Source organism: Anopheles coluzzii, chromosome 2, assembly GCF_943734685.1.
Source record: "Anopheles coluzzii chromosome 2, AcolN3, whole genome shotgun sequence".
NCBI classification, from domain to species: domain Eukaryota; kingdom Metazoa; phylum Arthropoda; class Insecta; order Diptera; family Culicidae; genus Anopheles; species Anopheles coluzzii.
Window position 1 is genome coordinate 70,049,197 of NC_064670.1, and position 18,416 is coordinate 70,067,612.

General features: G+C 36.5%; 1 protein-coding gene across 12 annotated transcripts in view; it reads left to right on the forward strand.

Annotated features, from left to right (window-relative positions):
- LOC120948822 (uncharacterized) overlaps positions 1-18,416 on the forward strand; it is a 120,696-nt gene that overhangs the window by 88,152 nt on the left and 14,128 nt on the right. For 10 of the 12 annotated variants that reach the window (XM_049606420.1, XM_049606421.1, XM_040365569.2 and 7 more), the window contains 5 exons: positions 4,279-4,686; positions 5,650-6,703; positions 6,769-7,112; positions 7,231-7,346; positions 7,630-7,717. In XM_049606420.1, coding sequence (XP_049462377.1) covers positions 4,279-4,686; positions 5,650-6,703; positions 6,769-7,112; positions 7,231-7,346; positions 7,630-7,717 — 2,010 coding nt within the window. The remainder of the gene's footprint in view (positions 1-4,278; positions 4,687-5,649; positions 6,704-6,768; positions 7,113-7,230; positions 7,347-7,629; positions 7,718-18,416) is intronic. The other 2 variants (XM_049606422.1, XM_049606423.1) reach the window with 2 other exon arrangements.

An 18,416-nucleotide genomic window follows, 5' to 3' on the forward strand; every position in this document is an offset into this window, starting at 1 on the left:
ACATCACCCCCCCCCCCCCTCGACACCAACCGGGAGGCCTCCACTCCTTTTAACGCTTAGGGCCCCCAACACCTTAAATCCGCCACTGCTGGACTGACTATCCTGCTATGAGCAAAATCATTAAGTCACTGAAAGCCAAACCACAGTAATGGTAAAGGCAGACCTTGAACGATAACGGTTGTTGTGCCACAGAAGAAAAAGAAGATTTTTTGGTTCTGAGTAATTTTTCATTAATTTGTTTGAAATTCATCACATTACGTGAATTTTTGCATTTAAAATACACGACTTTAAATAACTGGCCATAATAGGAACCCTGTTATAACCATAATAGGAACACTAGTGCCATAATTACCCAACTATACGTAGGGTAAATGTACCAATAATGGTGCAATTTGTAGTGGTACCGATGTGTTTTAATGGATTTAAAGTGACAGGAAGGATAATTTCTGAATATTTTAACACATATGTTTTGGAATATGTTTTATCTTCGCAATCACAACCATTTTTACCCTGAAATACATCAAATTTACGTAAAAATACATATTTTTGTGACTGCTTCGTTGTACCTATAATCGTGGTATGGTTCCTATAGTCGTCGTATTGTGTTCCTATAGTGGTGGTAAACAAAGATGCATAAAAAACGGCGTATAATATCAATGAAACTTAGTTTCGAAGCTGTTTTTGTATGAATAGCAAGGATTACTGCCATAATATTGGTTACTTGCGTAATTTGATCGTAACAAAATGTATAAATTTGATTAATGAAACTATTCACTAAAGTACTGCATCACACCTGTTGTCAACCTACACCCGGAAGAGTGTGCTTGATTTGAAGTCAATTTTTCATTCAGCCATATAAGCGAATTTTGGCCTGTTTTTGGTAAATTACCTACATAAAACTTATTTCTTTTGCTTATTTTAGTGAAAACAGTACGACATGTCGAAAATTTCCTCAAAAAAATCTAAAACGACCTGTTTTTATTGATTTTATAACTATAACCACTATAGGAACATGCCTGTTTTGTGTACCTATAATGGCACTATGGTAAAAAACACTTAAAAATGCATAAATATGGTCAAAAGGCAAATAATTTTAGTAAAATAATAACATTACATAACAGTTATGTTGAAAAACTAGTAATTGTGTGGTTATGTGGTCGTTTAGAACGACAGAAAACTTAACAGAAAAATGAGTTTCGTTATGAAATCCTAAGGATTTTGGAAAAATGTTGACACATTTCACAAAATAATGGATATTTCGGTCACTAAGTAACGGAATGGCCCCATTTAACTTTTATATATATATATATATATATATATATATATATATATATATATATATATATATATATATATATATATGTGTGTGTGTGTGTGTGTGTGTGTGTATTAATTATATAAATTTGACAGTTGTTTGAGTCAATTCTACAGATTTAACACATCCATTGTGAAATGTCAAATATTTTCCGTATTGATTGAATGTAAAATGCCATTTCAAAAGGTTTAAAACTGTTTCATACAGTAGAATCATATCAAATAATTAAATTGGTGACTAAAACCACCCCGTACGTGCAATAATAGACGAAGATTAGTGATATTTTGGTTGGAGGTTCGACCTGCGCTGAAATTCGAGATACGGGGTATTTTCTGGCAGTTAACGAATTATCCCCGAAAAGACCAGCGAAATACAGATCATTTTCGGGGATAGTGAACACACGTGAAGGATGAACCCATGCAAAAAAGAGCTAAAAATAGAAATGAACATTCGGATTCATTCCCTTCCCTCATATTCCAATTCATGCTCATGCTTCATCCTTGATGCTACCAACCACATCGCTAATTCTACTTCGAATCACTTTGCCAGTTGCGCCACCATATTATTATTCATGATCGTGCTATTTGCTTGTTTTGTTGTATGAAGGGGTACTGATGCTAAATGAATTAAAAGAAATAAATAAAACTATAAAAATAATAGATTGACTATTAAACACGCATTTCTAACAATGAGTAAAGGGGTCTGAAGTTACTGGAGCTGGATGTTTTAAAAAGAAATCAAAACTTTAAATCATCAATGAAAACAATAAAAATGGAATTGAACTCATGTCGACCATGGTGCAAACATTACATCATTACTATTTGACCACTACTAGTTCATGAACATGAGTCGTTATCTATCAGTTTTAAACCGTTCAAATATAGCACAATGAACAAAAAGATGTGTAAAAGTTCATCGATGCGTGTGAGAGAGTAGAGCTGATGAATAGAAATAGATGGCATGAGTTTATGTTCATTATCCCCGAAAAATTTCGCTTGGGTCGATTATCCGGGCAGCTCGGGACCGGACCAAAGTGGGTAGAAAGGAGGTGTCGTCATACAGAACATTTGGCCATCAAGGCTTTAGAAAAAAAACACAAAACCGGGATCGACGGCAGTTGTCAAATGCGACGAATGTTGCTGGTATACGGGTATGATAAATGAATTGTTTTCGTGAAATAATTTTTTGTATAACACTAAAACCTTGTATTTTGCATGCACACTGTATAAATCGACATTTTTCACGTTATATTGCGGGTGCTGCCTGTAAACAAATATCGACGGCTTTTGTCAAACTGAATCTTAAAATGTCAACATGCCAAACGCTGAGAAGACACCTCCTCTGGTGAAGACACCTCCATTCCACCTTGGTAACGTGTATCTCGGAGACTACCTGTACGCTAGTTTTTAAATGTGACAGTTTTTTTTGTTGCAATTTGTACTAGTTTGACACAATGAATGTTGAATTAAAATAAATTCCCGTCGGTCAAATTTTAAAAACCATTTTGACAGGTATGAAATTGTTATCTGCACTTGAAATCAGATTAAATAAATAATTTAATGGCTAAAACCTACGACTTCAAGCAAAATTATAAGAAAATTAGCAATAATTTGACTGAAAACCTATAAATTTGACGTACGCTAATATTCGCGATACGCTATTGCCCGGTCCGCATTAAGATTATTGAATACTTGTACCGGTATATCGGGGAATACCTGTACAATTATCCAAAGTAACAAAGCAGAGGTTTTTTAAAAGTTTTTTGGGAATAACTAAGTTTTCCGGGCCAGCTAGTACTATATAAATAAATTAAGTAACGTAGTGTAGCATAGTGTAACATGTAACAATAATCATTGCAGCATTGCATAAAGGAAGCATAAATGAAGATGCATAAAGTAACAATATTCACAGCAGCATTGTTGTAATTTCGATGAAAGTAATTACACATGCCTTCATTAATACAGTTCCGTCCTTCTTCAATATAATTTAAAAGGATGGAATCAGGAAAGTCCTGAATCCTCAAAATGTATGTCATAACATTTAAAATAAAATTGTAGTATGGTTGCATTTCATTTGAATGTATATTAAAATAAGTTGAATTGTCATTGTGGAAATCAGCTCCATATATTGTTTAAATGTACTATACATCGAATAAGATTGTTTACGTAAGAAAGAGGAAAATAAAAACAATTATGTTTGAAAAATTAAACGCTTGTTAGTTTCATTCAATTTACTTGAACCTGCCTTTGCAGAGCCTTTTCTCCATCAAATCTTTTCAATTCCATCGCGAATAAATACAAGTTGAACCATACAACCAACGCGAGACGCGAGTGACATTTGAAAATCTATTTAGCGTATAAGACAAGAACTCCAAACTCGGGAAGCGGAATCTTAAGGAAATCGATTTGTTGATTCTGTAGTGGCATTATAAAAAATACAATAGGTTATTTAAACACGAAGTAAACACATGAGCATGAAAAAAGATGAACAAATATAAGTAATAAGTAATCACATTTCATTACAGAAAAGGGGTTTCTGAGCTTATAGTTCAAAAATAGCAACCATAACAAGCGTTAAATTTTTCCAACAAAATTGAATTTTGTTTTGCCTTTCGTTATTGCAGCAGTCAAAAACGTATAAAGCTAATTATCCTAATCGCGCTTGAAATCAATGCACTCTTAAAAGAATGTTTAAGTTTCACTTCTATGAAGTATATCATAAAAATTACAGCACATTTGTGTGTGCATAATTTGTTGCGGGGTCATTATGTATCGTGGACAAGACAGAGCATATTTATTTATTAAAGAGTTTGTTTAATTGTAATTAGTAACAATTTGTGTAATTAGTTATTTACAAAGTTGATTTATTTCTTTCTATCTCTTTTTCTCTCTTTCTTATTTTGTTAATGCTATCTTGGGTTTGCTACGATGCTTCACGTTTGAATGATCACAATACGAATTCAGTCAGGGGTCAGCAAAGTCCCGAAGCGAGTTGATGAGCTTATCGATGAGAAGTGTAGAAAGCTCAATAAAACTGGTGTTCCGCAGGGTAGTGCTCTACATTTGGCGCAATGGATGAAAGGGCAGCTGAATAAACAGATCATCGAATCCGATCCTATAGATTCCGATCCCGAGCAATTGGTAGAAGACTGGTCGGTCGAACAAGTGACTAACCGATCCAAAGAATTAAACCTGGTTAATTCTGACGGAAGCCCTTTTAGATCTGCTCCCCGCTACAATGGCTCCAGCAATGGGACATTGGTAAAAAATAACACGATAAACGACCAGCCTTTCATTGACGATAATTCGGCTTGTGATGATAATGATGAAGATAATAAAAGTGTTTCTAAAAGCACAACGTCCGACAGTCAGGTTAGTATCAAAGCAATTCAAACTGCATGAATGAATGAATTCCGTTACTTCAACATGAAGGATTCTAATGAATGGTATGAATGGTACTTTTGTTTTTTGAACATGTTATATCCAACTCCAATGTACGTTTAAAAAAAGTAGATCTGCAAGCTATCGCACTTCATTGTAAAAAAGTATAAATTATTTATTAACCAACTAACGTCATATTTGTACCGTTGTTTGTGAAAAAATAAGATCCGGGTTTGGTAGCTACCTGAAGTTGCATTTGAAATTATATGATCAGATTTCCTATATGATTGAATGTTAGTAAAAATAATAATAATAATAATAATAATAATAATAATAATAATAATAATAATAATAATAATAATAATAATAATAATAGTAATAATAATAATAATAATAATAAAAATAATAATAATAATAATAATAATAATAATAATAATAATAATAATAATAATAATAATGTTAATAATAAAAATAAAAATAAAAATAAAAATAAAAATAAAAATAAAAATAAAAATAATTATAATAATAATAATAATAATAATAATAATAATAACAATAATAATAATAATAACAATAATAATAATAATAAAAATAATAATAATAATAATAATGATTATTATTATTATTATTATTATTATTATTATTATTATTATTATTATTATTATTATTATTATTATAATAATAATAATAATAACGAAATGAATTTGAGGAAGTAAAGAACCTTTAAAATAAATCTGAAAACATCCAAAAATCCTTGGTAAACAATATAAAATCACATCAGTTACAATTGAAAATCTACTAATCAATCATATAATCTAGCTGATATTTCAATAATTCATTGCATTTTGTCTGAGCAACATTATAGATACATGGAATATATGGCTCCTTTTACTTGTTGATTATGGCCATGATTATGGTGATGCTTGATTTTTTTTATTTCTTCTATTGAAACAGATTACAGTAAGATCAAGTCCGTTAAGCAATAAACTAGACACAATATCAATGTGCCGACAGTGTCTCAAAAACTGTAAAAGCCGTTTCAACTCACCAAGCACCAACTCTTTGATAGTTCAACAAAGTCATTGTACTTCATCAAATCATTGCTGCGTGTCAAATTCAACCACCGGAAGCAGTCTAGATAAAAGTATCAATTCTACATCTAGTATATCCTCCTCAAGCACATTAACCATGCCAGGCAGACAGAATGCTGGATGTTCAAATCATGTTGAGTGTGCTAAAAAGATTTTTGTGACTCAAACAACAGAAAATTATGAACACAAACAAATATCTATTAACGACAGTTACAAAACAATGTGTCAAATCCCATGTCATTGTAAGTGTACGGCAAAAGATTTTGAAAAAAGTACTCTCAGTCCAGATAACTGTTTGCATGAACGAGTTAAAATATTAGAAAATGCTTGTAATGTCAGTTCCAGAAATGTAAGCATCCAGCAAGTTAAACAAAACCCAACCAAAATGAATGGGTTTCCTTTCAACGGGTTTCCCTTCAATCCATCGTTAAAGGAACGAAATGCTCAGGAGTCATGCAATCGTGATGTGTACAAGATTGAAGACAACGTCAATAAAAACGACGATACGGCATGGTCACTGATGAGTTTGATTGGTCTGGCACAGATAAATCCAACATCATCTTTAGTACAGTTGGATCCCTTTGAAGTATTACCAACTATCGCTGTGGTACCTCCAACACCAGACGCATTCGGAAATGCAGGTTGTATACGAAAGCCCATGTTGCCGTGGACAACCATTGAAAGTAATCATCTGCAGTTAGCTCCAAGTACTCTAAGTGTAACAGAAAATTCTGAAGTTGCTCTCAACGATGAATATTCACCAGATAATTCACCTGAAGACGAAATAGTTGAACCACCTTACCGTGCTTTGAATCCTAGTTTAAAACGTTACGGTACTATATCAAGCCTGGAACGTGTACCTTCAGAGGATACAGATGATAACAAAACGTTCTCTTCAGATGAAGATTCGGAATGTGGTATTTGTTATTTACACGAAGGTTTCAGAACGATTGTATACGTGCTTTATTTTTTATATTTTCAGACATTAAAATTGTTACAAAAGAGGTTTACGACAATAACACGCAAACCTTTTTGAATTGGACAGCTAGAGCTGGAAACTTCATAGAAGAATCTCGAGCTTTCATTGATCGATATCTTGGCAGACGAGACAATAGTACTGAAGAAGTGGAGGCTAACAATAACGATTGGGAAAAATGCCGCGAAAAACGAGTGAGTGAACATACCTCCAGCATTGGATGTGATGAAGAGGAAGCATTCGAAGGCGAAACATCAGCAACCTCCGGCGAGGAAGTTTGGGGCACTCCAACCAGTGGTGGTGAAAATGATGATATGCAGATATTTGGAAGCATTGAGCAAACGCATTCGGTACGTCTCTACCGCTGTCCCCTAAGACTATGACAATTATTTTTTATTCTGACGTGTTTGTACTACAATCATAATGACTTTCTCATTTTATCTTTTAAACACGTGTTTTGTTCAAAAGTCTCCAACTAAGTCATCATCGTCAAATACTGGCGATGATGACACTGAGTTAATGATGGATGAACTTTTGATGGCACCTCCAATGACAGCAAGTGCGGTTCGTGGACTTTTACCAAGGTAAGCTAACGATGTGTATCTGTTATTGAATAAGCATACATAATCAGGAAGTATAGCAATTTCTGGGATGAATGATTTTGTTAAAGTTTATTTCATAGAGAAAACATACATTTCCGTTTTAGAAAAGAACAAAGCAAAGCAATTAACGTAGCATTAATTATAAATGAAAGAGTTTTTTCATTAGCGTAGCTACCGTTATTGGTACATAATTTTGTACCAAATCGTTTATGGCGATTGTTAAAAGTTGAGACTTTCCGTTTGTTTGAAAATATGAAACCATTAGACGAAAACTTGAGCCATTGTTCGAAGAAGACAGCGAAAGCAGCGAATCCGATGACCATAGTAAACCACTTAGCGGTCGAGATAACCAGGTAGGATATATACGGTAGTACGGTATATAGTACACATCTAAATATAACTATATACACACATATTTATATATATATATATATATATATATATATATATATATATATATATAGTTATATACATATATACATAGTTTTAGGTATATTTATATTTATAGTTATATTTATATTTAAATATACATATAGTTATAGTGCAACCCCTCACAACGTGCACTCCTATCGAGGTTTTTCGTATAACACAAAAATATGAAAATCGAAAATCACTTAACGAGTAAAATCTGCCGATTTTGGCTAATACAGTAGAACGTCGATTATCCGGGCAGCTCGGGACCGGGCGGATTCCGGTTAATCGATTCCCACGGATAATGGTCCAAGAAATGTTAAATTCATATAAATGCTTTAAAATTCACCGGTTTTACTAGAAATTCACATCAAAATAATCGATTAATTACTAGTAGAATATTTTTTGAATCAATAACAATTTATTTTCAACAATAATTGTCTTTTATAAAAAATGAAGTTAAAAAGTATCACTAGACACTAGATTGCTGCACAACAAATGTTTTTGCTTACCGGTTCATCGCAGAAAATGTTCACCAACTGTCAAATTCATGCGCACGGTTAACCCGCCCGCCGGTTAATCCGTCCCCGGAAAATCGACGTTCGACTGTACTTAACCTCGTTCCTACACAGTCCTTGATCCTGTTCTTCTTCCTACATAAGGACTGTGTAGGAACGAGGTCAAATATTTGCCAAAATCGGCCATTTTGTATGCCATTTGACAGAAGAAAGCCCATGAAAATTCATCATTCCCTCAATCATTTTCTGTGGCTACAGACATACTTACTCTTCCTTTTCTTGCAATAACCAGACCGATTTATCATTTTAATCACAATTAAAATTTGAATCGAAAAGGGCTCTTAGATGTCAAAATGCCTATAACGAACTTTTGGCTACTTGTCAAATCATTCTACAATAACAGGTTGACTGATAAGTACCCGGTCTAACAAAGAAAAACACATTTTTTTGTCAAAATTCGTTTTTATTATTCAACATAGTTCCCTTCAAGAGCAATACAACGATTATAACGACCTTCCAATTTTTTGATAGCATTTTGGTAGTACTCCTTCGGTTTTGCCTTAAAATAGGCCTCAGATTCGGCGACCACCTCTTCATTGCAGCCAATTTTTTTCCCTGCGAGCATCCTTTTGAGGTCTGAGAACAAGAAAAAGTCGCTGGGGGCCAGATCTGGAGAATACGGTGGGTGGGGAAGCAATTCGAAGACCAGTTAATGAATTTTTGCCATCGTTCTCAATGACTTGTGGCACGGTGCGTTGTCTTGGTGGAACAACAAAATAACAAAAGTTGCTTGACAAAAGACGCTCTGTCTCACAAACTAATTGACATACAGACGTCAAATTTTGACACGAAGCATTTGAAGGTTGGTACTACAGGCGGTCCCCGAGATACACGGTACCTCTTATACGCGGATTCGGAGATACGCGGTTTTCTAAATTTGACAGTTCTTTGAGCAAATTGTACTGATTTGACACATCAATTGTAAATTGCCAAATAATTTCCGTTTCGTTCGAATGTTAAAAACTATTCCAAAAGCGTTGAAACTGTTATAATCTGTCAGAATCATATCAAATAATTCATAAAGTAACTAAAACCACCCCCTACTTGCGAAATTACACGAAAATCAGTGATATTTTAGCTGGAAATCACGAGATTCGACTTACGCGGAAATTCGAGATACCCCGCTGCGCAAAGCGATCGAAAACTTCTCAAACTCAATCTTCCAAAATATTTCACAGCCCATGGCTGTGAAATATTTAACATTCAAAACTGTTGCAAAATTTATAAATGAAATATTTCGAAAGTTTCGGCGCTGAAAATTTTGGAATGAAATATTTCTTCGATCGGAATCCAAGCATTTTTCCTGACATTTATGCTCGCTTTTTCGATCGCTTTTGGCGGAAAGCGATCGAAAATCCGAGCTACAAAACTGCTCGATTTTGTCGTGCGGGATCCCGCTGCGCAAAGCGATCGAAAACTTCTCTAACTCAAACTGCAAACATATTTCACAGCCCATGGCCCAAGAATTTACACGACAAAACACTCATACGCACAGAAAACAAAAGCTAAGACAAACGCTTCATTACCAAAACCATCCCGCCCCGCTGCGCAAAGCGATCGAAAACTTCTCTAACTCAAACTGCAAACATATTTCAAAGCCCATGGCTGTGAAATATTTCGAATTCAAACTTGTTGCAAATTTATAAATGAAATATTTCGAAATTTTCAGCGCTGAAATTTTTGGATTGAAATATTTCTTCGATCGGAATCCAAGCGTTTTCCCTGACATTTCTGCTCGCTTTCTCGATCGCTTTTGGCGGAAAGCGATCGAAAATCCGAGCTACAAAACTGCTCGATTTTGTTGTGCGGGACGCGGTATTTTGCGGCCGTTTTCGGTCCCCATTAACCGTGTATCTCGGGGACCGCCTGTATTTAAAAATAATATGCATTTAATACTAGCGGCGCCATCTATGTGTCAGACCGGGGACTTATCAGCCAACCTGTTACGGGACCTCGTTCCTACACAGTTCTTGTTCCTACCCCTCGTCTGAGCGCGCTGTCGAAGGTTTATTGTTATTATTATTATTATTTATATATTTCTTAATTGTTTGCCTCACTTGGCTTTACAATTTTCACTTAACACTAGGGAAGGAGGATTGAGGGATGGGAAAAATGTGTGGAGAGAATAGATTAGAACGAATCCAGTAAGAGAGCACGGAAGCGGGATAAAGGAAGATTAAAGTCAAAATGATTATAGTAATTATTGAAAGACTCACACGCTCTAAGCCACGGGTCGTTCTGTGCGAATGTACAACGCATCCGAGGAATGAAAATGGGGGGAGGGGGTCTATCACGAAGATAACGGGAAGGAGCATACAGCGGATTATTTGACAGTAAGGAAGGAGCATCTCACTACATATAAAATCGAAAATCGCCACAATGACGTGAGAGTAAACATTCAGCGAGAGAGATAGAGAAAGCGGAGCAGAGCTCTCTTAGCAACGCGCGTTGCTGCGAAAGGATTTGCTCCATGCAACACTGCCAGCCCGCGGGTAATGAGGGCAATGGTTACTTAGATTTTTTGTTTACACAAACCGATTTGAAAACACATGGTATTGGATATAATGTTTTATTTAATAATTAAAGTTGCAAATTAGCCACCTGATGATAAAGTGTCCCATCTCATACCCCTTCCCATTATTAATCAAGATATTCAAGGCAATATAAAAAAAAACATGTTTGAAAACTATCCAAATTAGCTTAATTGTGAAATGGTCGATATTCCAATTCATTCAATTATTAATAAAGCCAAACATACTCATTATTATTGCTTAAGCACCTCAAATACTACCTACACCGTCGTCATCGGCAGATAAGTGTGGTACAGAATAACCTGTAACACGGGTTGCTATACCCAGGACGTCGAACATGTACACTCCCTCAAATCTTCTTCTATTTGGCGTAACGTCCTATGCGGACTTGCCGGTCTGTATAGGCTTTCGAGACTTAATTCATTACCACGTAGCCGGATAGTGCTACGGGGGGACGGTCCATGGGCTTGAACCCATGACGGGCATGTAATTGAGTCGTTCGAGTTGACGACCACGTACCACGGGACCGCTCCAAATCTACAACTCCCTCAAATCTACTACTCCGCAATATTGGCTGAGTCGGGACAAGGACAACGCATGACAATAAGAGGCAGCTGTAGCCGAGAGACCCTAAGCGACCATATGCTAAAAAGCCTTGCTGAAATTCCGAGCAAGAAAGCGGCGAATGTTGATAACTTGAAAGTTAAGATTGAATTTGTAACGATTTGCTCGCGGGCGGGAAGAACTACTTATTTCAGGATGTCCTTCCGGAACAAAGCACTAAAGGGAGAGATGGTTCATTGTGCAACATGACTGCAACATACTGCGCGTTAGGTGAGACAACCGTGCGCACTGCATTTAGCAGGATCAGCATCAAGTGCAGAATGATCGACAATGAAACTATGCTTACTGTAACGTGCCCAAAAAGGCTGAAAAGATTCTGACTGTATCTATCAAGAGTGATGGCGGTATCTACCATGTGATGCTATCACCGTACTATGGTGTTGATTAAGAACAACCACGTTATAATCAAGGGCACGTCAAATTAGAAGCAAAATCTGAAAAATGTGGGTCGTCAAGAGTAAATAAAGTAGTTTGCAAGTAAACGTGAATTTAGTTAATTGATGTGGAAAGGCTATACCAGTGTTGAACCATTCTTTTCTCTAACAGTATAGATTGGAATATTAGAACTACACATTTGGAATGGTTATTTGAGGGGGTATGTTCACTGTTAAAATTTGATATTTGGCGCAACAATAACAATTGTCTCATACATAAATACCAATTCCATTCAATACTTCAAAACCAGTTTCAGGATAATAAAATAAAATTTTGACGGCGTTTTTGGAAATGACCTTTTTGAAATTTAAGACCGGGAAAATTTACATTGAAAATGTTCTAAGCATCGATTACTTATTACCTAACGTATGAAACATAAGTCGAAAAAAAGAGTAGAAATGGAATTCGAACCACGTGCAATATCATATATTTTTAGTTCAATCTTACATTTATGGGCCCAAAAATACAAAATGGATTGAAGCAGAAGTGAGCATTTCAAAAGTTCTATGTTTTTAAGTACGCAATTGGGATTGGATCTAAACATGTTGTATATGTATTAGCGGCACTCTAATTTTTTAATCCACTGCACATCAATACGTTATTCAATGAACGCGTTGTTGAGGTTACTACTTAGCTATGCTTTCCAAAAAATCACGCCGATAACTAAAAAATAGTAATCAAAACATTATACATTTGTAACAACAGAGGCATGGAACGTATCAGTTCGAAAATTACAAAATTGCGTGACTTGGCTCAAAAGTATCCTCATCGATATTTAACGGTTCTGCAAAGTACAGTAAGAACTGTCCAGGAAGTTACAAGGTTAACACATTTGTGGTGTAACGCATAAGAACAAATAGGTGTTTGAGTTATGGTTGTTGCCACTGAACGTGTAGAGTTTGAAAATAATTCGAAATTTGAGAACATCCGGTAGATTTTACCGGGCCTTAACTAGTCTCACTATATATAAAATCGAAAATCGCCACAATGACGTGAGAGTAACCATTCAGTGAGAGAGAGAAAGCGGTGAGAGCAGAGCTCTCTTAGCAACGCGCGTTGCTGCGAAAGGACTTGCTCCATGCCACACTGCCAGCCCGCGGGTAATGAGGGCAATGGTTACTTAGATTTTTTGTTTACACAAACCGATTTGAAAACACATGGTATTGGATATAATGATTTTTTTCAATAATTAAAGTTGCAAATTAGCCACCTGATGATAAAGTGTCCCATCTCATACCCCTTCCCATTATAAATCAAGATATTCAAGGCAATATTAAAAAAAAACATGTTTGAAAACTATGCAAAATAGCTTAATTGTGAAATGGTTGATAGTCCATTTCATTGAATCATTAATAAAGCCAACCATACTCATTACACCGACAAACCGACGTGACACTTCGAACAAAATGAGCTTCAAAAGTTGTCTCCTTATTTCAAATGAAAATACGTTAAACACTAGCGCCATCTCTATAATGATTCGCTTACTACACTGACACAGAGAAGAAACTGCTAAACCCCCTTTTTGTTTTTCTTCGCAAATTCCAATGCGTAGTGTTTTATGTACTTCTCACATCTTTTGGATTGATTTGAACACTTATAAAATGATTTTCCTGTGTGTTTTGTCCAATAATTCTCACAAAATCTTGCCTCACACTTCCTTCGCCATTTGTATTTAGAAAAGTTGTTTACATCGAAGCAGCAGTGAACAGAGCTTACTTTGACAGAAGTGTTCGCCTCACTGGTAAATGACAGTACTTTCGTGTGGGACAAGGTGTATGGATATTAGGAGGTGAAGTGCTTCAGAGCAAATTGACATTTCACGACTTGACATAACAATACTGGGGACTCCGGTATTAAAATCGTGGAGGGCTGGAGGAGGGTATAGAAAATTGTATGCGATTTGACATAACAATACTCAATGATGGCGCCCGGAAAACGCGCTAACAATTCACCTCCTTAATTAAGACACCTTGGTGTGGGACACTTTTGTAACGCCAGTGTCACGTCGGTTTGTCGGTGCTCATTATTGGTGCTTAAGCACCTCGAATACTACATACACCGTCGTCATCGGCAGATAAGTGTGGTACATAATATCCTGTAAAACGGGTTGCTATACCCAGGACGTCGAACATGTACACTCCCTCAAATCTTCTTCTTTTTGTCGTAACGTCCTACGCGGACATGCCGGCCTATACAGGCGGTCCCCGAGATACACGGTTAATGGGGACCGAAAACGGCAACAAAATACCGCGTATCTCGAATTTCCGCGTAAGTCGAATCTCGTGGTTTCCAGCTAAAATATCAGTAATGTTCGTGTAATTTTGCAAGTAGGGGGAGGTTATAGTTACTTTATGAATTAGTTGATATGATTCTTACTAAATATAACAGTTTTAAACCATTTGAAATAGTTTTTAACATTCGATCAAAACGGAAATTATTTGGCAATTTAAAATTGATGTGTCAAATCAGTACAATTTGCTCAAAGAATTGTCAAATTTAGAAAACCGCGTATCTCCGAATCCGCGTATAAGAGGTACCGTGTATCTCGGGGACCGCCTGTACAGGCTTTCGAGACTTAATTCATTACCACGTAGCCGGATATTCAATCCTAGCTACGGGCGGACGGTCCATTCTGGGTTTGAACCCATGACGGGCATGTTATTGAGTCGTTCGAGTTGATGACCACGTACCAAGGGACCACCCCAAATCTACTACTCCCTCAAATCTACTACTCCGCAATATTGGCTGAGTCGGGACAAGGACAACGCATGACAATAAGAGGCAGCTGTAGCCGAGAGACCCTAAGCGGCCATATGCTAAAAAGCCTTGCTGAAATTCCGAGCAAGAAAGCGGCGGATGTTGATGGCTTGAAAGTTAAAATTCGATATGTAACGATTTGCTCGCGGGCGGGAAAACTACCTATTTCAGGAAGTCCGTCCGGAACAAAGCACTAAAGGGAGAGATGGTTCATTGTGCAACATAACTGCAACATACTGCGCGTTAGGTGAGACAACCGTGCGCACTGCATTCAGCCGGATCAGCATCAACTGCAGAATGATCCACAATGAAACTATGCTTACTGTAACGTGCTCAAGAGAGCTGAAAAGATTCTGACTGTTTCTATCAAGAGTGATGGCGAGTTCGATTAAGAGTCATATCTACCATGTGATGCTATCACCGTACTATGGTGTTGATCAAGAACAACCACGTTATAATTAAGGACACGTCAAATTAGAAGCAAAATCTGAAAAATGTGGGGCGGCAAGAGTAAATGAAGTAGTTAATTGGTCTAGAAAGGCTATAACAGTGTTGAACCATTCTTTTCTCTAACAGTATAGATTGGAATATTAGAACTACACCTTTGGAATGGTTATATCAGGGTTATATGGTATATATGTTCACGGTTGAAATTTGATATTTGGCGCAACAATAACATTTGTTTCATACACAAATACCAATTGCATTCTTTACTTCAAAACCAGCTTCAGGATAATAATATAAAATTTTGACGGTGTTTTTGAAAATGAACTTTATGAAATTTAAGACCGGGAAAATTTACATTGAAAATGTTCTAAGCATCTATTACTTATTATCTAACGTATGAAACATAAGTAAAAAAAAGAGTAGAAATGGAATTCGAACCATGTGCGATATTATATTTTTATAGTTCAATCTTACATTTATGGGCACAAAAAACACAAAATGGATTGAAGCAGAAGTGAGCATTTCAAAAATTGTATGTTTTTAAGTACACTATTGGGATTGGATCCAAACATGTTGTATATGTATTAGCGGCACCCTATTTTTTAATCCACTGCACGTTATTCAATGCACACGTTGTTGAGGTTACTACTTAGCTATACTTTCCAAAAAATCACGCCGATAACTAAAAAATAATAATCAAAAAATTATACATTTGTGTCAACAGAGGCATGGAATGTATCAGTTCGAAAATTACAAAATTGCGTGACTTGGCTCAAAAGTAGCCTCATCGATATTTAACGGTTCTGCAAAGTACAGTAAGAACTGTCCAGGAAGTTACAAGGTTAACGCATTTGTGGTGTAACGCATAAGAACAAATAGGTGTTTGAGTTATGGTTGTTGCCACTGAACGTGTAGAGTTTGAAAATAATTCCAAATTTGAGGACATCCGGTAGATTTTACCGGGCCTTAACTAGTCAATATTATAAGTAAGTAAACCGGCATTAAGCATAGCCTGAGCATGTGAATGACGAGTCTTGATGTCAATCAAACCCAACAACCGGCAGCGTACCGAATAAGGAGGCATGCTGCTATTGTAACCGTGCAGGAATCTACGGACTGCGATACGAGAGAATTTTTTTTGTATGTTTTCAAGCCTTTGCATGGCTGTAGTACCTGACGGAATCCAGACTATGCATGCTTAGTCAAGGATGGGACGTACCCAGCAGCAGTAGAGAACCTTAATGCAGGTTGGGTCGCGTATTTCGGAATCCATGCGGGAGATCAAGCCTAAAGACTTATTGGCTTTATTGACAACAATGTTCATGGGCTCCTTGAACGAGAGCTCGCAGTCTCACCAGACTCCGAGCTCACAGGAGGACACTCTATTTAAAGTTGCCCCGTCTAAATTATAAGAAAATAGTGTTTTATATGATCTGTCACAGAAAGAGATCACGTTGCATTTATCGGGACAGAGGGTCAAGCCGTTCGTTGAACACCTTGTAGAGAACGCGTCCAATTGTTTTTGGAATGCTTAGCAATCCGACAAAGAGGACACTGGGAAAAATATTTTAATATCATCTGCAAATAACAGATGCCCGTTATCAGAAAGAATGCTAAAACAATCATTGATGAATATAATAAACAGAACAGGACTTAGTGCACTGCTCTGAGGAACACTTGACAAACCCGTAAATGGGTTTGAAAGTGAATCACCTCAACTCAACAAATTCGTCGTGGTCGAATGTTTTGGAAAAAATTCATGCTGATTTTGAGTAATGTAAGAAGACACACAAGGAAGAATGTGTAAGAATGTGACACACAAGGAAGAACGTAGTACGACGAAATGTGAGGAACCGATAAAGTCAACTCAAGCGCTGGGTGGTAGATCTCAGGGTTGAGCATCGGAGTGGTCGATACTTGGACTTCAGAGCAAATAGATTTGGCCACAAGATTAACGAACACAAGATCAAGTTGACGGTCTAGTGCGTTTTAGACCTCCAAGATTTGAACCAACCCATTTAGAGCCATACCATGAGTGAGGAAGCCATTATTCCCCGACTGCGTGCTGGCGATCAGACCGTTACCGCCATCTGAAGACTGGCTCCATCTGATGGTTGGCGTTTTAAAGTCTCCCATCAGCATAAGTACGTCAGAGGGTTTCATCATAACGAGTATCTCACATACACTATCGTGTACACTGTACAGTATTCATGAATGATTCACAGTTGCTTCGGCCAGGTGGTATATATATTGGAATTCCGAAATACGCGACCCAACCTGCATTAAGACTTTCTACTGCTGCTGGGTACGTCTCATCCTTGACTATGAAAATCGTTGCGTGGTCGAGATTAATGGAAGACCAGGTTAGCTCTAAAGATGTAAAAGAGTGAGAAATTTAGCGAGAGATAAGTTTCGACGAGCAAACCCCACGAGAATGAACACTATGCTCCTGATTACAATCGCAGCGATAAATAGAGTATGAGCCATCATCAGTGAATTTTCTCCGTACGTTTGAACAGCTGTCATATTTATGCACACGGTTAAGCCGCCCGCCGGTTAATCCGCTCCCGGATATTCGACGTTCTACTGTAGACATAAGTTGTTGAGCTTGGTACGAACACCTCGAACGTTTTGGTAATATAACTGAATACAACTTGTCGCTAGCACAAAATTTGGAGCTGTACTAGTGATCACATATCGCTGATCATTCGTGGCCGGAGGTATGCGGAGCGGGTACCGGCTTCGAACGACGAAATCCGTTCGACGCTCATAAGAGAATGAGAATCATGAGATACAATTGTCAAGCATTTAAAGTCGTTTATATCAACGATTCGATTTTTTCTTCTAATTCTCTTTAATTATTCTTCTAAGTTTCATTAAGTTTTGATAGTCTCTACGCTCTACCTATGTTTTTTTTCTTTAATTTTTTTGCTAGGTCTAGACTAGTTTAGTTAGGCTTAGTTTTTCATGAATTATTTTGTTTATTTGTGATGAAATGATCAAATATTGAATTTTGTATTATTTTTGCCGTTGGTGTTGGATTTCATTCGATACATCTATATTGAATGATTTGTTATCAATTATAAGGCAGCTTTATTCACTTTCTTGAAATTTGAATTTAACTTAATTCAAATTAAGGAGGGACGATATGATTCGATTTATTTTATAAAAATCTATAAAAATACAGATTGATTTTATTTTAAAAAGTTATAAGCGTTATATGAAAATCATTAAATTTGACCTTTACATAAATATTCAAATATCCTTTT